At 43.7% G+C, this 25,098-nt stretch overlaps 1 protein-coding gene across 1 annotated transcript; it reads left to right on the plus strand.

The window, feature by feature from the left end:
* The first annotated feature begins 51 nt into the window (after window positions 1-51).
* LOC139478772 (trifunctional enzyme subunit beta, mitochondrial-like) lies at window positions 52-23,290 on the plus strand. Its single transcript, XM_071261388.1, has 14 exons — window positions 52-142; window positions 590-643; window positions 1,953-2,088; window positions 2,866-2,897; window positions 8,638-8,705; window positions 11,443-11,721; window positions 11,968-12,060; window positions 13,043-13,130; window positions 13,960-14,084; window positions 14,915-15,042; window positions 15,843-15,930; window positions 19,383-19,457; window positions 19,707-19,871; window positions 22,886-23,290. The coding sequence occupies exons 1-14, from the start codon at window positions 88-90 to the stop codon at window positions 22,922-22,924; spliced, it is 1,425 nt and encodes a 474-aa protein (XP_071117489.1). The 5' UTR covers window positions 52-87; the 3' UTR covers window positions 22,925-23,290.
* The last annotated feature ends 1,808 nt before the right edge of the window (window positions 23,291-25,098 follow it).

The raw sequence follows: 25,098 nt of genomic DNA on the forward strand, positions 1-25,098 counted from the left end.
CTCAAAGTGTTCGTTTTCATTGATCAAACGAGTATGATGGTCTGTAAACACAAGGTCACGTGACCGTACAAAGTCCACGGTTCCAGTATGGCGGCAGCAATGCAGAAAGCGTTTTCTTTGACGAAGTCTTGTGGCAGTTCTTGTAGGTTTTTCAAATGGTGCTTTGTCATTTTTTTACAAAGATACTTTTAGGACAAGTTAAGGAACGCACACGAGTATGTGTCCATGACAAATGCGTACTTTTAGTCAAATGTTCAAAGGTGAATTACAAGGCGTCTGTTTCATGTTTGGTGATCAACAGACATGACATAAGGAAGTTTACTTTCGGTATCTGTTTTCAAAGTATTATTTTGAGTTACTTCCAATTTCTCCTGACCATATACAAAAGTAATTCTTATGCAAGAAATCGAATGGTTTGATTTGTGAAGATAAACTCAAAAAGATCATATTGGGAGGGGGGGGGGGGGGGGGGTGTCAGTAGATTGCTATGACATATAGTTTGGTGTGTCATGAATATTATATTTTATGTTGTACATGTATTTTATTATCTAAGCTCTAAGCAATGTGACTTACCCTTTTCTCGTCTCAGGTGCTGTTCGTTGTCTTGGAACATCAGCATCACAATATGCCACTGCAAAAGCAGGTAGGTGTTGGCATTGAAATGAGAGGATTAGAGATTTAGAGCCTGAGTGGAGAGAGAGTAATCAGAGAGTAATCCACTGCTGTTGACACTACTGTCCACCAGTCATCTGGACTAATCTTAAAAAATACAATTTCTAAGGTTGTCAGTACACTCTCCCAGTGCCCAGTGCCAGTGGTGCTGTTAGGAGAGAAAAGGTCCACTTGAACTCTACTGCATTGACGTTAGACACAAGTCACAAGGACAATCTCATTAATATCAACTCTGAGATGGGATGTCCACGGAGCTTTGGTTAGCGGAAGCGAGCACTAAGAGCTCCTTTCAAGGATGTTGGTCACAATGGCTGCTGAATACTGTAAACAGCTTTATTTCTGCGCCGTTAAAATATTGCGAATACCACACCAAAGACAACACTGCGACGAGATATTTTTGCGAGTTGCTGTGTTGAGATGACCCCTCGATTACCAAACAGTAGACAGCTTCTCTCCGAAGCTAGTTGATCTGAGTTGGCCGGAAAGTTGACCGGAAGGGATTGCGAGGGGTAACAGTGCCACTAATTGGTCTGTTTACACTGTCATTTGTGATGTATTGTGTGACCATTCTGCATTCATTTGTGTTTTAAAGTAACTTGTGGTTCTGTGGTTCTGGTTGATGATTTCAACCTTTGATGACGTGTTGCAATGAATAAAGTATGTATGTATTATTTATACTTATTTTTGCGTTTTTAATTTTTGCGATTGAGTCTCGTTCGCAAAACTCACAATAATAAAACGGTCGAAAAAATTGTTTTCAGTATCCAATGTAATTAAATTGATGTTATCCCCCCACTCGCCCCCATTCCCGCCTTCTCCACATCTCTCCTTTGTAACGTGACTTTCGATGTGGATTATTCAGCGTTTGAAATTGGCACTAGTCCTGTACTCCTTGCCAAACTGCCCAACTAAAAGTATCATAAGGACTACTAGACATTTGCCATTTTTAAAGGTTTTGCTTTGTTATCACTGTAAAGACTAGTGGATGAAAACTGTTAGTTTCTAGCCCAGTTATTGCTCTCACTATCAACACTTTGTTTTCCTACTGTCAGCTGTATTGCGGGGCAGTTGGGTAGCCTAGTGGTTAAAGCCTTTTTCTGTCATGCCGAGGACCCACTTTTGAATCCCGACATGGGTACAATGTGTAAAGCCCATTTCTGGTGTCCCCTGCTGTCATATTGCTGGAAGAAAGCGGTGTAAAACCATACTCACTCACTCACTCACTCACTCACTCACTCACTCACAGCCGTATTGCTGACTCAGCTGTTTGCATGTTTCAGGTGTCAGCAAGAAGACACTGGCCAAACCAGGGATCCGAAACATCGTGCTGGTGGAGGGGGTGAGGACTCCGTTTCTCATGTCGGGGACATCCTACAAGAACCTTATGCCACACGACCTCGCTCGCACAGCACTCCAGTCAGTACCTAATATTCTCATCAATTTCCAAAGGATGAAATCGGCAATATATTTTCTTCAGTATGCACTGACTGTGTAGAACTTTTCAGTCCATGCAGCACTGACTTTGTGTAGAACTTTTCAGTCCATGCAGCACTGACTTTGTGTAGAACTATTCAGTCTATGCAGCACTGACTTTGTGTAGAACTTTTCAGTCTATGCAGCACTGACTTTGTGTAGAACTATTCAGTCTATGCAGCACTGACTTTGTGTAGAACTATTCAGTCTATGCAGCACTGACTTTGTGTAGAACTTTTCAGTCTATGCAGCACTGACTTTGTGTAGAACTATTCAGTCTATGCAGCACTGACTTTGTGTAGAACTATTCAGTCCATGCAGCACTGACTTTGTGTAGAACTATTCAGTCTGTGCAGCACTGACTTTGTGTAGAACTATTCAGTCCACGCAGCACTGACTTTGTGTAGAACTATTCAGTCAATGCAGCACTGACTTTGTGTAGAACTATTCAGTCCACGCAGCACTGACTTTGTGTAGAACTATTCAACATTCCAGTGTGGCAAGTACCGGTATTCACTTTCAACAGTGATACATTTTGAAAGGTTCATCATTCCTATCACTGAATATGAGTTTTTACTTAACACCCACTAAAGTTTATTATCATATAATATATATCTTTGTACGATTGTTTGTTTGTATGAGTATTCTTGATTACTGTTGTGTAAAACAATTATTAAATGTTTTGGTCAAGTATGTCTGAAGTTCTACTACTTTTTTCAGGGGGTTGCTGAGGAAGACAGGCATCAGCAATGGTATGATGAGTCGATATTTTTATCACTTTGACATTTGGTGAATAAATTCTTGACTAATCTTAAAAGGGCAGTATTTGCTAATTTGTAAGATATTTAAGTGAAGTCATATTTTGAATTGAAATTGCATATCCCTGCAGAGTCCTGTGTGGAATAGGTTCCCCAAGACTCCTTGTTTGATGAAAACATTAATTCAAATGCAGACAGAGTGGTAACAATGTACGACCTGGCTGATTGTGTGTCGTACCATAACAGTGGAGGTTAACAGTTGACCTGACTGGTTAGGTGTCATACCACAACAGTGGAGGCTGTGAACAGTTGGCCTGACTGATTGTGTGTCATACCACAACAGTGGAGGCTGTTAACAGTTGACCTGTCTGATTGTGTGTCATACCACAACAGTGGAGGCTGTTAACAGTTGACCTGACTGGTTATGTGTCGTACGTTAACAGTGGAGGCTGTTAACAGTTGACCTGACTGGTTGTGTGTCGTATGTTAACAGTGGAGGCTGTTAACAGCTGACCTGTCTGATTGTGTGCCGTACCCTAACAGTTTAGGTTGTTAATAGTTGACCTGACTGGTTGTGTGTCATACCATAACAGTGGAGGTTGTTAATAGTTTGACCTGTCTGGTTGTGTGTCGTACCATAACAGTGGAGGTTGTTCTTATTATTCAATCTTTATTTCAAGTACTGAAAAGACCATAGGCCTATAATACATATATACATACAGTAGCAATGGGTGCAATAGGAATTACATATATCGTAACAAAATATCACATCCATAATGCAGAGGATCTGATGTTCATTGCATGATATATATACATCGAAAGATATTTTGTGACTGTTTCATTTTGGGATGACATGAGGATATAAAATTTGTCTATTCTAGGATTCAGATAAAAATATTTATGTATGTATTCTTTTCTGATATTTGCATACAATGGACAGACTAGCAAAAAATGGTATTCATCTTCTATCTCTTGGCAAGTACAATATTTACACAATCTGTTTTCCCTTGATATCGCTAAATGTCTACCTTTTTCTATTAGAAGGTCATGAGAACTACATTTGAAACGGGATAGTGCTGTTCGGAATTTCTTAACATTTATATCCAAAAGATATTTTTCAGTCAGAATGAAAGATTTAAAACAGGTGTAATGCTTTAACTTATTATGTAAGTTTAGTGAAGAGTACCACTTTTGAAAATACATATCTTTTAGCCTTTGTCTTAAATTATATATGAAACAATCTGGTACTGTTACATGTTGCTCTCCCCAAATGTACTCATACCCGCAAGATTGGAGTATCTTTTTGACACCCGAGGCCCAGTTATTTTTACCTCTGCTATCGTAAAGAATCATCATGTTATAGCATTTCCTCGGGAATCTGGTACTTGGCATTTTAAGCAATTTTATCCAATATTTTATTACTTTTATGTAACTGAATATATACATTGGGTATCTCCCACATTCCCTGTAAACTGTAACATTTGGAGTGTTGGAATTTACTCCTAAAAATCTTTTATACGCAAATAGATGTACCTTTTTTATTGTATCATAGTTCTCTAGGCCCCAGACTTCAGCACCATAGAGTAGAATAGGACTGATCTTAGTGTCGAAAATCTTAGAGAATGTTTCAAAGCTAATATTTCCAAGGGGTTTTAGGTTTTGTAAAATGCCAATTAAAATCTTTTTGGCTTGTAGTGCGGCTTTGTTGCAATGCAGTGACCAAGTTAGTCGATTTGTAAAATGTACCCCCAAATATTTGTAACTTCTTACAACCTCAAGTTTTTCACCTTTATATAGCCATTTTTCTCGTTTTGATAATTTCCCTCCATTTTTGAAAACTATAACCTTTGTCTTATCGATATTGACCTTCAATTTCCATTTGTTACAATAATACTCAAGTTCATTTATTAACTTTTGAAGTCCAGGTACTGTGCTCGAGAACATAACTATATCATCAGCAAAAAGGAGTAGGAAAAGTTTAATAGTTTCTGGATGGAGTTGGATACCCTCGTTACAATTTTCAGATATCTGTATTGAAAGTTCATTTATGAAAAATGAAAACAGGAATGGACTTAGAATACATCCTTGTCTAACCCCAATATTACAGTAGAAGGAATCAGATAAGGTGTTATTGTTTCGAACACAGACCTTCACATTGTGATATTTACAACATAGTAATTTACCAATTTTAGTACTGATACCTTGAGATTTGCAAAGGGACCACAACATGTTTCTGTTAATTGAGTCGAACGCCTTAGCAAAATCAACAAATATAGCATACATTTTTTCTCCTTTTCGTGCTAAATATCTCTGTACAAGTGTCTGCAATACAAATACATTATCAATTGTAGAGTATCCATGCCTGAAACCGGCTTGTGCTTCATCTATCTTATTAAAGGAATCTGTCCAAAATACTAAACGTTTGTGTATAATACTGGTAAAAATCTTACTGAAAATACTCAAAAGAGTTATACCCTTATAGTTATTGGTGACATTAGTTGATCCCTGTTTGTGCAAAGGAATTACTATCCCCAGAGTCCACTGTTCTGGAAAATAAGTCTTTTCAAGCATAACGTTAAAAAGAATTTCAAGGTAGGGGAGGAGAATATCGGACGAATATTTAAAAAAATCAGGAATCAAATTATCTTCACCAGCTGCTTTATTGCTTTTTAAGTTTGTGATGCTTTCTGAAATTTCATTTCTTGTTATAGGTGAATCAAGAATATCTGAAGTTAACTGACAAAAAGAGTTACCAAATACATTCCATTCGTCGATATCAAAACATCTTTCCTCGTTCTCTGTAGAAGTTGAAAACAGATCCCTGAAATAGTTAAACCAATCATCAATTGGAATATTGTTTTGTGTATAACGATTAGTATTTAGCCCTTTAAGAGTGGCCCCAAATTGTTTAGGATCGCGTATACAATGTTCAAGTTTTTCCTGTTTCTCTTTGAAAAAAATCGTTTTCTTTTCTCTGCATACACTATTATATTTATTTCTAATATAATTATACTCATATAATGAGTTATTATCCTTTTTTCTCCTAAAATTGTTTAAATATTTACATCTTTCCTTTTTGAGTAGCTCATATTCACGGTCAAACCACTGTTGACTAGATGTGTTAGAAGTACACACTCTTTTCATGTCGCTTGCTGCCGTGCACAAGGCCTCTGACATGTATCTAACACTTTCGTCTATATTGTGTAACACTTCGTCAACAGCCTCTTCTAATAAAGAGTAGCATTCACTGCTCAACAAGTTATACATAAATTGGTCAGCTTTATCATTGACCCAAACGAATTTGGAAGCCTTCTTATTACCATGAGCTTGCACGGATTTAGTCTGCACAGAAGTATATAAGCTCGCAATGACAGGAAGATGACAGGATTCCGTGCGTGATACAATGGTGGAATTACAGCATACGTCAAACAACCCAGATGAACAGATTATGTAATCTATGACGCTAGCACCTTGATGGCCAATAAACGTATAGTCTCCAACTTCTGAGTCTGACCCACATCTTCCATTCATGATATGTATATTTAAGACACTGCATAAATTTATCAAACTTTTTCCAAAGTTGTTTAACACATTTTCTGCTGACGCTCGTACCATGTTAAAATGGTCGAGTAGAAAACTATACACGGAAGAATTATCATTTTCTAAATATTCAAGTATATCATCTTCAACAAAATCCGGCTCAGTACCTGTGCGTGCATTGAAATCTCCACCTAACATAATATAATAGTTGCCGCAATGAGGAAGAACATCTAGTAGCTCCTCTTGCAACAATAGCACACCGTTACTACAATCAGGTGATAACGCACTGTACCAGCGTGACGATTCTGGGTGAATATACACACATGAGTACACTACATCCTTATCTATATTAAACATGGTTTTGTCTAATAACACAAATATTCCAATTTTACGGATTTTTGTCCATTTTTGTAAGAAGTACTATTCCACCTGAAAGGCGGCCGAAGTCAGATATTTTTTTCTCCATGTTTTGTTATAACCTTAAAATCTGGAAATGTGGATAGTAAGTCAATCTCTTTGGACCAGGATTCTGTCAATCCAATGATGTCGCATTTACATATAAAGCTTACAAAGTCACGATCCTGTAATTTAGCCATCAGCCCTGATACATTCCAAAATAAAAATTGTACATCCTTGTTAATAGTTCTGTGGGGTACACTTGTTTGAAGCACCCGTAAATTGTCATGGCCCTGGCCACACCCCTATCTCATAGCCTTCCGACCAGGGGTCTGGGAGCGAGAGGTTGACCTAAGATAACGTCTCCTTTGCTCCCCGCTCCCAGAGTCATCCTGTGTTGTCCGTGTGTCTCTCCTGTCACCTTGTCTAGTGCTTATGTCTCTACCTTGACTCTGCTGAGTGTTGTCATTTACTTTTTCGCGTCTAATATCCTCTACGATTTTGCCTCCTTTATAGAAAAATCTTTTAGTCGGATTTTCAGTTCATAATTTATTGAGTTCTTGTCTTTGATTATATGTCAAGTCATTTGCTACGCCATATCCCATGTCTCTAAGGGTTTCTCTTAATCGGATAGTGTGCATCTTGTCCTCCCAATGACACATTTTTACAATCAGTGGGCGTGGTTTATGGTCACTTTTTGAAGAGATTCTGTGGGCCCTGACTGGTTGTTAATAGTTGACCTGACTGGTTGTGTATCATACCATAACAGTGGAGGTTGTTAATAGTTGACCTGACTGGTTGTGTGTCATACCACAACAGTGGAGGCTGTTAATAGTTGACCTGTCTGATTGTGTGTCATACCATAACAGTGGAGGTTGTTAATATTTGACCTGTCTGATTGTGTGTCGTACCCTAACAGTTTAGGTTGTTAACAGTTGACCTGACTGGTTGTGTGTCATACCACAACAGTGGAGGCTGTAAACAGTTGACCTGTCTGATTGTGTGTCATACCACAACAGTGGAGGCTGTAAACAGTTGACCTGTCTGATTGTGTGTCATACCACAACAGTGGAGGCTGTAAACAGTTGACCTGTCTGATTGTGTGTCATACCACAACAGTGGAGGCTGTTAACAGTTGACCTGTCTGATTGTGTGTCGTACCCTAACAGTTTAGGTTGTTAATAGTTGACCCGACTGGTTGTGTGTCGTACCGTAACAGTGGTGGCTGTAAATAGTTGACCTGACTGGTTGTGTGTCATACCATAACAGTGGAGGGTGTAGATAGGAACATGTTCTGTAAAAAACGCTGAAGCTGTATTAAAATCTTTGAACATTTTGAAAACTCAACTTTGACTTTATGTAGTACTTGACTACACTGTCTATTGTATGTTTGTCTACAGACATAATTGACTACACTGTCCATTGAATGTTTATCGACAGATATGGTTGACTGCACTGTCCATTGAATGTTTGTCCACAGATATGGTTGACTGCACTGTCCATTGAATGTTTTCCACAGATATGGTTGACTACACTGTCTATTGAATGTTTGTCCACAGATATGGTTGACTGCACTGTCCATTGAATGTTTGTCCACAGATATGGTTGACTGCACTGTCCATTGAATGTTTATTGACAGATATGGTTGACTACACTGTCTATTGAATGTTTGCCACAGATATGGTTGACTGCACTGTCCATGAAATGTTTGTCCACAGATATGGTTGACTACACTGTCTATTGAATGTTTGTCCACAGATATGGTTGACTACACTGTCCATGAAATGTTTGTCCACAGATATGGTTGACTATATTGTCTATGGAACTGTGATCCAAGAGGTGAAGACCAGTAATATTGCACGTGAGGTGGGTATTGTTTCAGTTAGATTATGGGCACTTCTGGTTAGGTATATCTCGTTCTCTATTTGAAGAAGGAAAGTGAAGGTTCTGTCAGATCTTTATCTTTACAAGCATAAGACTTGTGCTATCATTAGATTTTGAAGCTCAGTCTGGTTTAAACATGACCACTTGACTGGAACTTGTGAAAATATAGTTTTCATTGTTTTCTCCAAACGTCAAGTTATGTTATGTAGACCACAGTCCAAATGAACTACAGTTCAACTCATGATGTCCTAATAAACTACAGTTGAACTCACGATGACCTAATGAAATACAGTTAAAATCATGATGTCCTAATGAACTACAGTTGAAATCACGATGTCCTAATGAACTACAGTTGAAATCACGATGTCCTAATGAACTACAGTTGAACTCAGGATGTCCTAATGAACTACAGTTGAACTCAGGATGTCCTAATGAACTACAGTTGAACTCAGGATGTCCTAATGAACTACAGTTGAACACGCGACGTCCTAATGAACTACAGTTGAACCCACGATGTCCTAATGAACTACAGTTGAAACTCTGATGCTGTAATGAACTACAGTTGAACTCACGATGTCCTAATGATGTCCTAATGAACTACAGTTAAACTCATGATGTCCTGATGAACTACAGTTGAACTCACGATGTCCTAATGATTTCCTAATGAACTACAGTTAAAATCATGATGTCCTAATGAACTACAGTTGAACTCAGGATGTCCTAATGAACTACAGTTGAACACACGATGTCCTAATGAACTACAGTTGAACTCAGGATGTCCTAATGAACTACAGTTGAACTCATGATGTCCTAATAAACTACAGTTGAACTCAGGATGTCCTAATGAACTACAGTTAAAATCATGATGTCCTAATGAACTACAGTTGAACTCATGATGTCCCAATGAACTACAGTTGAACTCAGGATGTCCTAATGAACTACAGTTGAACTCAGGATGTTCTAATGAACTACAGTTGAACTCAGGATGTCCTAATGAACTACAGTTGAACTCACGATGTCCTAATAAACTACAGTTGTACTCAGGATGTCCTAATGAACTACAGTTGAACACACAATGTCCTAATGAACTACAGTTGAACACACGATGTCCTAATGAACTACAGTTGAACTCACGATGTCCTAATAAACTACAGTTGAACTCACAATGTCCTAATGAACTACAGTTTAACTCATGATGTCCTAATGAACTACAGTTAAAATCATGATGTCCTAATGAACTACGGTTGAACACACAATGTCCTAATGAACTACAGTTGAACACACGATGTCCTAATGAACTACAGTTGAACTCACGATGTCCTAATAAACTACAGTTGAACTCACGATGTCCTAATGAACTACAGTTGAACACACGATGTCCTAATGAACTACAGTTGAAACTCTGATGCTGTAATGAACTACAGTTGAACACACGATGTCCTAATGAACTACAGTTGAACTCACAATGTCCTAATGAACTACAGTTGAACTCATGATGTCCTAATGAACTACAGTTAAAATCATGATGTCCTAATGAACTACGGTTGAACTCACAATGTCCTAATGAACTACAGTTGAACTCAGGATGTCCTAATGAACTACAGTTGAACTCATGATGTCCCAATGAACTACAGTTGAACTCAGGATGTCCTAATGAACTACAGTTGAACTCACGATGTCCTAATGAACTACAGTTGAACTCACAATGTCCTAATGAACTACAGTTGAACTCACGATGTCCTAATAAACTACAGTTGAACTCAGGATGTCCTAATGAACTACAGTTGAACACACAATGTCCTAATGAACTACAGTTGAACACACGATGTCCTAATGAACTACAGTTGAACTCACGATGTCCTAATAAACTACAGTTGAACTCACGATGTCCTAATGAACTACAGTTTAACTCATGATGTCCTAATGAACTACAGTTAAAATCATGATGTCCTAATGAACTACGGTTGAACACACAATGTCCTAATGAACTACAGTTGAACACACGATGTCCCAGTGAACTACAGTTGAACACACGATGTCCTAATGAACTACAGTTGAACACACAATGTCCTAATGAACTACAGTTGAACCCACGATGCCCCAATGAACTACAATTGAACTCACAATGTCCTAATGAACTACAATTGAACTCACAATGTCCCAATGAACTACAATTGAACTCATGATGTCCTAATGAACTACTGTTGTACTCACAAAGTCCTAATGAACTACCGTTGTACTCACGATGTCCAACCCTGTTAGTTTCTGTGTGTAAATGTTGCATCCTGCCCAACAGTATCAAGATGCACTTCGTTCATATATTAATACGACATGTTTTGTACAGATTAAGAACAATTTTCCAAAGATTACCAGTGGTTGCCATGGCCGCAGTAATAAAGTTTTTAGAGAGTCTCTTTGCGTTGAAGTCTGACTGTAGGGTTTTGATATCCCTTGTTGGCTTGCAGTGGGATGCACACAACAAGGCCAGGGATGTGTCTAGAAGTGCAGACTAAGTGCCCTTGCGAGGCAAATGGGGGATAATGTAAAACTAAGCACAAAAGACTTTACCTAACTTGTCCCTTTACAGTGAAATACAAGTCACCTCTACAAAGCCATAATATTTCATAAATAATGGGTTTTCAGTTCCATTTTGGGAATGTTTACTGACCTTTGTTGCCAACTTGATGCTGAATTTTTGTGTTGTCTTGTGTTGCTGCAGGCAGCTCTGGGTGCCGGCTTCTCCAACAGGATCCCCTCCCACACCGTCACCCAGGCCTGCATCTCCTCCAACCAGGCCATCACTACCGGCATCGGGATGATCGCATCCGGAGGTTGTGACTCCGTCGTGGCTGGCGGGGTGGAGTTTATGTCCGATGTACCCATACGACACAGCCGCAAGATGCGCAAGCTCATGTTGTCTATGAACAAGGCCAAGACTTTGCCAGCCCGACTACAGCTCGTCAGTCAGATGCTGTCTGCATCAGCCCTCACTCCAGAGGTAGGTACCACAGCTCTTCAGCTCTCATACCAGAGGTAGGTATCACAGCTCTTCAGCTCTCACTCCAGAGGTAGGTACCACAGCTCTTCAGCTCTCATACCAGAGGTAGGTACTGCAAGTGAAGGTGGCTGCTTGTATCTAAAGCATCATCCTGAGACCAGTAGTTACCAGCAGTGAACTGTATCCTGAGTCCATCCCATTGTACAGGTTGTATACACATAGAACTTATTGAGATTGATGTTGCAGTTGCCGGCAGTAGCAGAATTCTCCACAGGGGAGACCATGGGTCACTCAGCAGACAGACTGTGTGCAGCTTTCGGAATCACCAGACAAGAACAGGTGCGTAGTGCTGGAAGTATGTAGTGCTTGAAGTGGGTAGTGTTGGAAATGGGTCGTGCTGGAAGTGGGTAGTGTTGGAAATGGGTCGTGCTGGAAGTCCGTAGTGTTGGAAGTGGGTAGTGCTGGAAGTGGGTAGTGTTGGAAATGGGCCGTGCTGGAAGTGGGTAGTGTTGGAAATGGGTCGTGCTGGAAGTCCGTAGTGTTGGAAGTGGGTAGTGCTGGAAGTGGGTAGTGTTGGAAATGGGTCGTGCTGGAAGTGGGTTGTGTTGGAAATGGGTCATGCTGGAAGTCCGTAGTGTTGGAAGTGGGTAGTGCTGGATGTGCATAGTGTTGGAAGTGCGTAGTGTTGGAAGTGCGTAGTGTTGGAAGTGGGTAGTGCTGGAAGTGGGTAGTGCTGGAAGTGGGTAGTGTTGGAAGTGCGTAGTGTTGGAAGTGGGTAGTGCTGGAAGTGGGTAGTGCTTGATGTGGGTAGTGTATCAAGTGATGCTTGGAGTGTTGACCAGAGATGTATGTCCCCCTCTTCTGGTATTCAGCATCAGCATACAACCCCCATCTGGTGTCTAGCATCAACGTATGTCCTCTTCATCTGGTGTTCAAAAGCAACATACGTCTCTCTCTCTCTCTCTCTCTCTCTCTCCCCCCCCCCCCCCCCCCCCAATCTGGTGTTCAGCATCAACATATGTCCCAAAATCTGGTGTTCAGCATCAATGTATGTCCCCCCATCTGGTGTTCAGCATCAATGTATGTCCCCCATGTGGTGTTCAGCATCAATGTATGTCCCCCCATCTGGTGTTCAGCATCAATGTATGTCCCCCATCTGGTGTTCAGCATCAATGTATGTCCCCCATGTGGTGTTCAGCATCAATGTATGTCCCCCATATGGTGTTCAGCATCAACGTATGTTCCCACAACGCTTGTTTAAAGGTCAACATAAGGTGTTCAACATCAACATATGTAAATGTGTTTGATTCATCTTTTTCAGGATGAGTTTGCTGTGAGGTCTCACACTTTAGCCAAGACTGCAACTGACAAGGGTCTGCTGACTGACAAGCTGGCCTACAAGGTTCCAGGTATGTGACACTGGCAAGCTAACCTACAAGGTTCCAGGTAGGTGACACTGGCAAGCTAACCTACAAGGTTCCAGGTAGGTGTCACTGACAAGCTGACCTACAAGGTTCCAGCTAGGTGACACTGACAAGCTGGCCTACAAGGTTCCAGCTAGGTGGTGCATCAAGGATATTGATGATTTTGCCCTCTATTTTATCATTCTGTGTCTCTGTACCCCCTGGGGCTGCTGCTGATGTTAATTTGTTTTATAGAGAGCCACTTGGCGCCTTAAGATTTTTTTAAAGGAGCAAAGTAGTATTTTAAGGAGCCAAGAAAATGTGTAGGGAGCCAACTTTAAATTGATAAATGAAATGAAGTCCTGGTTCACTAAACAACACAAAGGTTTACTTGAACATAATCAGTTCTATTGATACATTCTAATCTACTATTGGTACTATAGCATACATGATCGGGCGAGGACGTATTGTGATTTTACACTGCTTCATTCTACCTACACCTACACTTCCCACAGCCTGGTGAATACCTGACATTACTAGCACTGTGACTAATAACCTATCAGCGCTTCCTTCAATCAATATGTTAAGCTCATTTTACAGGACGAGATTGTTACGATATATAGATATTTTTTACTGTTGCTTCGATCAAATTGTTAATTGTATGACCAAAACTATTTTAATCGCAAACTTGAGTTATGAGGTACATTCTGGCGACTGTCATGAAAATACCGATAACAGAATACAAAAGTAGATGGCTATAGGGACCAAATTAGTTGCAAAATTGAGGCGTGGCCGGTGGCTGCTGATGTAAACATTATGCTGTGTCCCCACGCAGGTGTTGCTGCACCGGTAGACAAGGACAATGGCATCCGTCCGTCGTCCATGCAGGCCATGGGGAAACTCAGGGCCGCCTTCGTCAAGCCACATGGCACGATCACGGCCGCCAACGCATCGTTTCTGGTAAGCTGTCTGTCTCCAATGTGGTTATAAATAAGTACACTTTATCTAAAAATGATCTGACAAGAGGACTTGCTATCAATATTGTCCTTATAGTTGCGGAAATATGGTCATATCAAATAAAGCCTCAAGTTCATGTCATCCACGCGTACTCCATGGGGATTTATTTAGCTAAGCATCCTAAAGATAACCCCAGTCCTACTTAGGGATAGGGATTCAGATAAAGATAACCCCAGTACCCCATAGGGATTCAGCTGAAGATAACCCCAGTATCCCATAGGGATTCAGCTGAAGATACCCCAAGTTCTCCATGTGGATTCAGCTGAAGATAACCCCAGTACTTCATGGGGATTCGGGTGAAGATAACCTGTATCCTATGGGGATTCAGATAAAGCTAACCCTGTCTCCTATGGGGATTCGGCTAAAGCTAACCCTGTCTCCTATGGGGATTCGGCTAAAGCTAACCCTGTCTCTATGGGGATTCAGCTAAAGCTAACCCTGTCTCCTATGGGGATTCGGCTAAAGCTAACCCTGTCTCCTATGGGGATTCAGCTAAAGCTAACCCTGTCTCCGATGGGGATTTGGCTAAAGCTAACCCTGTCTCCTATGCAGGGCTGAGGATCAGTGTTTCAGGTGACACATGCCATTGTACCCCGACTGCAGGTGTTGGTCATGCCAGCAACCTCAGGTCAGCTGGTTTATGTGACTGTGACATGAAACAACATGCACCCGTTATCTTTAGAAGTTGATACACACATAGTTGTTCCGGCACCAACGTCTGAAATGCCGCTCAAAGAAGGAGGCTGATAATGATGACATTCTCTGCCCCACAGACTGACGGAGCCTCTGCCTGTCTGATCATGTCCGAGGAGAAGGCCCTGGAGCTGGGCCTAAAGCCCAAGGCATACCTCCGGGACTACCTGTATGTGGCACAGGACCCCAAGGACCAACTGCTGCTGGGGTAGGTCAAACGCTGCTCGGATAGGTCACACGCTGCAGGGATAGGTCACACACTCACTGCTGGGATGGGTCACACGCTGCAGGGATAGGTCACACGCTGCAGGGATAGGTCACACACTCACTGCTGGGATGGGTCACACACTGCTCGAATAGGTCATGCTGCAGGGATAGGTCACACACTCACTGCTGGGATGGGTCACACGCTGCTCGAATAGGTCAAACGCTGCAGGGATAGGTCACGCTGCAGGGATAGGTCACACACTCACTGCTGGGATGGGTCACACGCTGCTCGAATAGGTCACACGCTGCAGGGATGGGTCACACGTTGTAGAGATAGGTCACACGCTGCAGGGATAGGTCACACGCTGCAGGGTAGGTCACACGCTGTTGGGATGGGTCACACGCTGCTCGAATGGGTCACACACTGCTCGAATAGGTCATACGCTGCTGGGGTAGGTAACAAACTGCTAGGAAAGATCACAAGCTGCTAGGGTAGGTCACATATAGTTGGGGTAGGCCACATGTGTTGTCAGGGTAGGTCACGTGTTGTCAGGGTAGGTCACATGTGTTGTTTGTATAGGTCTGTAAGTATGTGCTAGTCATGTCATTTGTTTCATCAAGCTGAAGAAATTGAAGTGTGTAGGTAACTATATGATGCTTCCATTGAATTTAATAAACGCTTGTTTCCGTCCATGACAGACTGTTGTCACAAGTTTCAAGGATTGGACCATGACAGCACAGTCACTCATTGTCTTGTATGTTGGGGTCCTTGTTGAACCTCTGTGTTTCCTTTCTTCACAGTCCAGCATATGCCACACCAAGAATTGTGGAGAAGGCTGGCCTCACCATGTCTGACATCAGTGTGTTCGAGTACCATGAAGCATTCGCAGTATGTCTCCTAAAGTCACAAACAGCCATAGAGGCACTCTCATGTCATCACTCAAGTCACACTCATATGTCATCACACCCATGTCCTCACACCCATCACCACTTACATGTCATCACACACATCACCACTTACATGTCATCACACACATCACCACTTACATGTCATCACACCCATCACCGCTTACATGTCATCACACCCATCACCGCTTACATGTCATCACACACATCACCACTTACATGTCATCACACACATCACCACTTACATGTCATCACACCCATCACCGCTTACATGTCATCACACACATCACCACTTACATCATATCATGTCATCACTCACATCACACTCACATGTCATCACACACATGTCATCACACCCATCACCACTTACACGTCATCACACACACTCACATGTCATCACACATGTCATCACCACTTACATGTCATCACACCCATCACCGCTTACATGTCATCACACACATCACCACTTACATCATATCATGTCATCACTCACATCACACTCACATGTCATCACACACATGTCATCACACCCATCACCACTTACACGTCATCACACACATTCACATGTCATCACACACATCGCCACTTACATGTCATCACACACATCACCTCTTACACATCATCACTCACATCAACTCTTACATGTCATCACTCACATAACCACTTCCATGTCATCAGACACATCACCACTCACATGTCATCACACACATTGCCACTTCCATGTCATCACACACATCGCCACTTACATGTCATCACTCACATAACCACTTACATGTCATCACACACATCACCACTCACATGTCATCACACACATCGCCACTTACATGTCATGACTCACAACACCACTCACATGTCATCACACACAACACCACTTCCATGTCATCACACACATCACCACTTACATGTCATCACTCACATCACCACTTCCATGTCATCACACACATCACCACTTACATGTCATGACTCACATTGCCACGTCCATGTCGTCACTCACAACACCACTTCCATGCTGCCACTTCCATGTCACCACACACATCACCACTTCCATGTCATCACACACATCACCACTTCCATGTCATCACACACAACACAACTTCCATGTCATCACTCACATCACCACTTCCATGTCATCACACACAACACCACTTCCATGTCATCACTCACAACACCACTTCCATGTCATCACTCACAACACCACTTCCATGTCATCACTCACAACACCACTTCCATGTCATCACTCACAACACCACTCACATGTCATCACTCACAACACCACTTCCATGTCATCACTCACAACACCACTTCCATGTCATCACTCACAACACCACTTACATGTCATCACACACATCACCACTTACATGTCATCACTCACATCGCCACTTCCATGTCATGACTCACAACACCACTCACATCGCCACTTACATGTCATGACTCACATCACCACTCACATGCTGCCACTTGCATGTAGCCATCATATGGAGACCACTCACATGGAGGCTACTCACATGTCACCACATGTCCCCGTTTACGTGGATGCCACTCAAATGTCGCCATTCACATGTAGGCTACTCACACGACACTATACGCATGTCACCGTTCACATGCCGCCAATCAAATGCAGTCCACTCACACGTCACCATACGCATATCGCCGATCACATGCCGTCACTCACATTTCCCCATTCACATGTCAACACTAGCATGTCGCCACTCAAATGGAGACCACTCACACATCACCACACATGTCACTGTTCACATGGAGGCCACTCACATGTCACCATTCACATGTCAACACTCCACTCCATGCCGCCACTCACATGTAGGCCACTCATATGTCGCCACTCACTAGAGACCACTCACACATCACCACACATGTCACTGTTCACATGGAGGCCGCTCACATGTCACCATTCACATGTGAACACTCCACTCCATGCCGCCACTCACATGTAGGCCACTCGTATGTCGCCACTCAAATGTAGGCCACTCATATGTCGCCACTCACATGCTGCCACATAATGTCACTATTCACATGGAGGCCACTCACATGCCGCCACTCATATGTCACCATTCACCAGCTGCCACATAATGTCACTATTCACATGGAGGCCACTCACATAATGCCACTCACATGGAGGCCACTCACATGATGCCACTCACATGGAGACCACTCACACATCACCACACGTCACTGTTCACATGGAGGCCGCTCACATGTCACCATTCACATGTCAACACTCCACTCCATGCCGCCACTCACATGTAGGCCACTCATATGTCGCCACTCACTAGAGACCACTCACACATCACCACACATGTCACTGTTCACATGGAGGCCGCTCACATGTCACCATTCACATGTGAACACTCCACTCCATGCCGCCACTCACATGTAGGCCACTCATATGTCGCCACTCAAATGTAGGTCACTCATATGTCACCATTCACCTGCTGCTACATAATGTCACTATTCACATGGAGGCCACTCACATGATGCCACTCACATGGAGGCAACTCGCATGTCGCCACTCACATGTCACCATTCACCTGCTGCCACATAATGTCACTATTCACATGGAGGCCACTCACATGATGCCACTCACATGATGCCACTCACATGGAGGCCACTTGCATGTCACAACTCATATGGAGGCCACTTGCATGTCACCACTCACATGGAGGCCACTTGCATGTTGCCACTCACATGGAGGCCACTTGCATATCACCACTCTCATGGAAGCCACTTGCATGTCACAACTCATATGGAGGCCACTTGCATATCACCACTCACATGGAGGCCACTTGCATGTTGCCACTCACATGGAGGCCACTTGCATATCGCCACTCACATGGAGGCCACTTGCATGTCACCACTCACATGGAGGCCACTTGCATGTCACCACTCACATGGAGGCCACTTGCATGTCACCACTCTCATGGAAGCCACTTGCATGTCACCACTCACATGGAGGCCACTTGCATGTCGCCACTCACAGGCAGACACACACACACACACACATATTCATATGCAGCCACTCCAATTGAGGCAACTCACATGTCACCTTTCACGTCGCCGCTCACATGTCACAACTCACATGCCGCCATTCACTCGTCGCAACTTGCAGAGACAGACACACACTCACACACACTCTGATATTGCAATTCACAACATGTCACCATTCGCAGATAGACAGTCATACACACACGCACTATATCAGTTGTACCTCCCTATGTGAGTTGTACCTCCCTATATGAGCAGTACCTCCCTATATGAGTTGTACCTCCCTATGTTGTACCTCCCTATATGAGTTGTACCTCCCTATATGAGTAGTACCTCCCTATATGAGCAGTACCTCCCTATATGAGTTGTACCTCCCTATGTTGTACCTCCCTATATGAGTTGTACCTCCCTATATGAGTTGCACCCTACTTCCAGGGCCAGATTATGGCAAACCTCAAGGCTCTGGACTCGGACTTCTTCTGCAAGTCGTACATGAACAGATCAGCAAAGGTGAACAATTGGTCGTGAGTCAGAATGTTTTTATATAGACTGAAGCTTGTTAATCATGTCAAGTCGTGTTTTCTGTTTGGCTGCTGTTGAACATTTATGAATTTCTTTACTCATTTCCTCCACCATGTCGATACGATTGTTTCACAGGTAATGTGGAGCGTTGCAATGTTAAGGGCCAGATATCAGTTATCACTTGATTATTGTTTGCGACCATGAGCTTGTAGTTGACACTGCTTGTGATGTGTGCAGTATGGAGCCCCACCCATGGAGAAGCTGAATCTGTGGGGTGGCTCGCTGTCCCTGGGACATCCGTTTGGAGCGACTGGGGTAAGGCTGGTCACAACAGCAGCCAATCGTCTGGAGGCGGAGGACGGACAGTACGCAGTCGTTGCAGCATGTGCAGCAGGTGGACTGGTCAGTAGGCATATGGTCACCACATTCATATGTTACCCCCGTCAGGACACCATGTCAACCTTTTAACTACCTGTTACCCCCCTGGCAACCACATACAGCCTCCTACATATCTGTTACGCCACGGAGAAACCACGTACAGCCTCGTACCTAGCTGTTACCCCCTGGGGACACCACATACAGCCTTGTACCTAGCTGTTACCCCCAGGGACACCACCTACAACCTCATACCTAGCTGTTACCCCAGGGGACACCATGTACAACCTCATACCTAGCTGTTACCCCCCGGGGACACCACGTACAACCTCATACCTAGCTGTTACCCCCCGGGGACTCCACGTACAGCCTCATACCTAGCTGTTACCCCCGGGGACACCACGTACAACCTCATACCTAGCTGTTACCCCCAGGGACACCACCTACAACCTCATACCTAGCTGTTACCCCAGGGGACACCATGTACAACCTCATACCTAGCTGTTACCCCGGGGACACACGTACAACCTCATACCTAGCTGTTACCCCGGGGACACCACGTACAACCTCATGCCTAGCTGTTACCCCCCGGGGACACCACGTACAACCTCATACCTAGCTGTTACCCCCCGGGGACACCACGTACAACCTCATACTTAGCTGTTACCCCCGCGGGGACACCACGTACAGCCTCATACCTAGCTGTTACCCCCGGGGACACCACGTACAGCCTCATACCTAGCTGTTGCGCCGGGGACACCACGTACAACCTCATACCTAGCTGTTACCCCCCGGGGACACCACGTACAACCTCATACCTAGCTGTTACCCCTGGGACACCACGTACAACCTCATACCTAGCTGTTACCCCCGGGGACACCACGTACAACCTCATACCTAGCTGTTACCCCTGGGACACCACGTACAACCTCATGCCTAGCTGTTACCCCCCGGGGACACCACGTACAACCTCATACCTAGCTGTTACCCCCCGGGGACACCACGTACAACCTCATACCTAGCTGTTACCCCCGGGGACACCACGTACAACCTCATACCTAGCTGTTACCCCTGGGACACCACGTACAACCTCATGCCTAGCTGTTACCCCCCGGGGACACCACGTACAACCTCATACTTAGCTGTTACCCCCGCGGGGACACCACGTACAGCCTCATACCTAGCTGTTACCCCCCGGGGACACCACGTACAACCTCATACTTAGCTGTTACCCCCGCGGGGACACCACGTACAGCCTCATACCTAGCTGTTACCCCCGGGGACTCCACGTACAGCCTCATACCTAGCTGTTACCCCCGGGGACACCACGTACAACCTCATACCTAGCTGTTATCCCCCGGGGACACCATGTACTGCCTTGCACCTATCTGTTACCCCCCGGGACACCACGTACAACCTCATACCTAGCTGTTACCCCCCGAGACACCACGTACAACCTCATACTTAGCTGTTACCCCCCGAGACACCACGTACAACCTCATACCTAGCTGTTACCCCCGCGGGGACACCACGTACAACCTCATACCTAGCTGTTACCCCTGGGACACCACGTACAACCTCATACCTAGCTGTTACCCCCGGAGACACCACGTACAACCTCATACTTAGCTGTTACCCCCGCGGGGACACCACGTACAACCTCATACCTAGCTGTTACCCCTGGGACACCACGTACAACCTCATACCTAGCTGTTACCCCCGGAGACACCACGTACAACCTCATACTTAGCTGTTACCCCCGCGGGGACACCACGTACAGCCTCATACCTAGCTGTTACCCCCGGGAACTCCACGTACAGCCTCATACCTAGCTGTTGCCCCGGGGACACCACGTACAACCTCATACTTAGCTGTTACCCCCGCGGGGACACCACGTACAGCCTCATACCTAGCTGTTACCCCCGGGAACTCCACGTACAGCCTCATACCTAGCTGTTGCCCCGGGGACACCACGTACAACCTCATACCTAGCTGTTACCCCCGGGGACACCACGTACAACCTCATACCTAGCTGTTATCCCCCGGGGACACCATGTACTGCCTTGCACCTATCTGTTACCCCCGCGGGGACACCATGTACAGCCTTGTACCTAGCTGTTACCCCCCGGGACACCACGTACAACCTCATACCTAGCTGTTACCCCCGGAGACACCACGTACAACCTCATACTTAGCTGTTACCCCCGCGGGGACACCACGTACAGCCTCATACCTAGCTGTTACCCCCGGGAACTCCACGTACAGCCTCATACCTAGCTGTTGCCCCGGGGACACCACGTACAACCTCATACTTAGCTGTTACCCCCGCGGGGACACCACGTACAGCCTCATACCTAGCTGTTACCCCCGGGAACTCCACGTACAGCCTCATACCTAGCTGTTGCCCCGGGGACACCATGTACAACCTCATACCTAGCTGTTACCCCCAGGGACACCACGTACAACCTCATACCTAGCTGTTACCTCCAGGGACACCACTTACAACCTCATACCTAGCTGTTATCCCCCGGGGACACCATGTACTGCCTTGCACCTATCTGTTACCCCCACGGGGACACCATGTACAGCCTTGTACCTAGCTGTTACCCCCCGGGACACCACATACAACCTCATACCTAGCTGTTCTTCTCCCCAACCCCCGGCCACACCTATGGAGTCACCACATACCCTACACTGCTTTCTAAATCCTTAGAACTTTTAGGTATAGGCCATTTGCCGATTTTCTGCTGTTGTGGATTGTTGGAAGATGTTGAGAGCACATGACATGATGATTCAAAGTTTGTTGTTCCTACTTAATGGAATAAATTTTGACGTTGAACATTGTATAATTTCAGCCAATGGCTTTTGCCACTGGTCCAAAGCCCAAGGCTAGCGAGACTGCGTCTGGTCAGATCAGATCAGCTGAGTCTGGTCCATATGGTAAAACTAGAATCTGCTAAAGATAATGCCAAAATACATTTTCAGGTTAGTAGACTCAAGTATGGCTACTTACTTAACTTGAGGTGTCCTTTTTATTTCAGGGTCACGCCATGGTCGTTGAGAGATACCCAAGTAAATAAAGCAGCAGCAGCATGTTTCTGTATATACTACAGCTGGCCTAGCTAGCACACTTCATTACACATGATGTCATTGACTGCAGCCCCTCCATGGACTACTGCGGTGTACATACTCTGAATACATGCTGTACATATACACCCGGCCCTCTGTACAACTGTGACCATAGGAAGCTTGTTGACTTGGATTTATTTTGATATTGTCTGCTGAGTTGAGTGGAAAGTGCTACCAGAAGACCATTATACTACGCCCGAGACATTCCAAGGGTGTGATACTTCTGCTGCAGTCTTTCATAGCACTTAAGTTATCAGTTTACATTAAAACATTGTTTGTTGGAGTGTGTAATATGGTAATAAAGTATTTATGCCACATTGACTGTTTCTTTCCTTTCTCTAATAAACATGCACACTTTCTCGTACATGGCCGGCCATGTGAAATATCAAGTCAATAAGCCAATGGTGATGCTTTAAGGTTTTGTCAGAATTTCACTGCCTCTACCACGTTTTTGAAACATGTTCCTCTTGACATCCCAGGGATATCCCATGTATCACTCCTTTTTCCTCTTGAGAAATGGTTTTGACACACTGATCCGTTTAGGGCCAAGTCTTTGAAAACTTGTATATTGGATAACTCAATGATTTACTTTGTGTCAATGACATGCTGAGGGTGAGTGACCTATGTGAAGGTCATTCTGAAAGTTGGTTGTTATTCTGAAAATATGTTTGCCATTTTCACGTATAGGCCTTTTTCTGAAGATATTTTAAAAGTCTCATGCATGTAGGGGGGGGGGGGTGTCACGGTTTCATAAAATGCGTTGAAAAAGACTAACACTTTGTATACTCCTTTACCTTAGAGTGTATTAATGTTGTTTAGTATCCTTCAAAAGGGTACATTTTCATGACAAGATGGACTTTTGAGGGTAGTGCTCGTTTCAAGAGCAAACTACAAAACCGTTGAATATTTCTTGATGAAACCTGCTATAGAGCAGAGAAACTCGTGCTTTTTGATGATTAGGGATGTTTTCTTAACGTGTAGGCAAATAAGGCAGCTATACACTTTGTATATTTTCTCTACAGATAAGTTTGGAACTTCAAAAGCAGAATGGTTTAATCCCACAATAAGCTGAGACAGTAATGTGAGCATTTAGGTACCAGTACTATTTTTGTGGCAGGGATAAGAAAATTGTAATTTAATAACTATTCTGTAATCCTTTAGATAACCATTTCATTGCCCTCACAATAATGTGTATGGTGTCTTCGAGCGGGTTCATGCTGCTTTGTATACCCAAACTTTATCAAGGACATGTTGAACAAAGGCAATGAGCCAAACGTGGGGTATAAGTAGCTGAACTCCAATTCCAAATTGCTCCAGATTGAGAGGGTATGTTGTCTTCTTCCTTAAAGAATCTAAACAAGAGTCATCAGAGCAAAATATAGCCTTACATGCAAGACCAAACTCAACACTACTGGTTGGTAAAATAGTTTAATATACAAATACAAGTATGTACAAAATGCAACAATAAATATATTGAACATCTGAAAATGTTCTTACTCTAAAATAAATGAAAACATTTGCATAGTATGCAAGTGTTTTCACTGAACGGTCAACAAGAGTCAGCTATCGTACGTTGTTAACCATGGCTGTGACTTGCAGTGGATAAAGGGTCATGAGGAAATAGGGCAACATAGACTTTCCGTCTTCTGCCCATCGGCTTTCTTTTCAATGATGACATGGAGTGTATGAGAGGAGTAGTTTTGTCCATGAGTATTTGCCCTATACATCGTGATGTGTGCATGGTGTGGAAGACAAACAGCCGTGAGATGATGATGCTACTGACTGGCAGTTGGTTTCATCCTACAAGCTCTGGTGTTGACATAAATATGATGAGTCCAATGACAAATATCACATGTAAGTTTGCCACGTAGCTGTACATCAACAGATGTAACACTGTTATTGCCTGAGAAAAGTAGGAGCCATTTGGTTACTGCAGGCTGCCCAGTGCAAGACCCTGATTGCAGTATGTTCAGTGTGGTCACATTTACACCAACATTAGTGACATCCAGCTCACTTCACTTAAAGCAAATGTCCGCTCACAATAAAACACAAATTGGCAGTCATGATCCAATATTTCCTCATCCACATTTTCAACATGTTGATGCAAGAACACCTTGGAAACCAA

The sequence above is a fragment of the Haliotis cracherodii genome, unplaced genomic scaffold (genome assembly GCF_022045235.1).
Source record: "Haliotis cracherodii isolate W230 unplaced genomic scaffold, xgHalCrac1.p SCAF_4, whole genome shotgun sequence".
Classification (NCBI taxonomy): domain Eukaryota; kingdom Metazoa; phylum Mollusca; class Gastropoda; order Lepetellida; family Haliotidae; genus Haliotis; species Haliotis cracherodii.

Bases quoted from the DNA above. Each gene is read 5' to 3' on its own strand.
- LOC139478772 (XM_071261388.1), top strand. From the start codon at position 88: ATGGCGGCAGCAATGCAGAAAGCGTTTTCTTTGACGAAGTCTTGTGGC. The intron at 11,722-11,967 runs GTAGGTACCACA...TTGATGTTGCAG, and splicing joins CATCAGCCCTCACTCCAGAG to TTGCCGGCAGTAGCAGAATT. The intron at 12,061-13,042 runs GTGCGTAGTGCT...CATCTTTTTCAG, and splicing joins GAATCACCAGACAAGAACAG to GATGAGTTTGCTGTGAGGTC.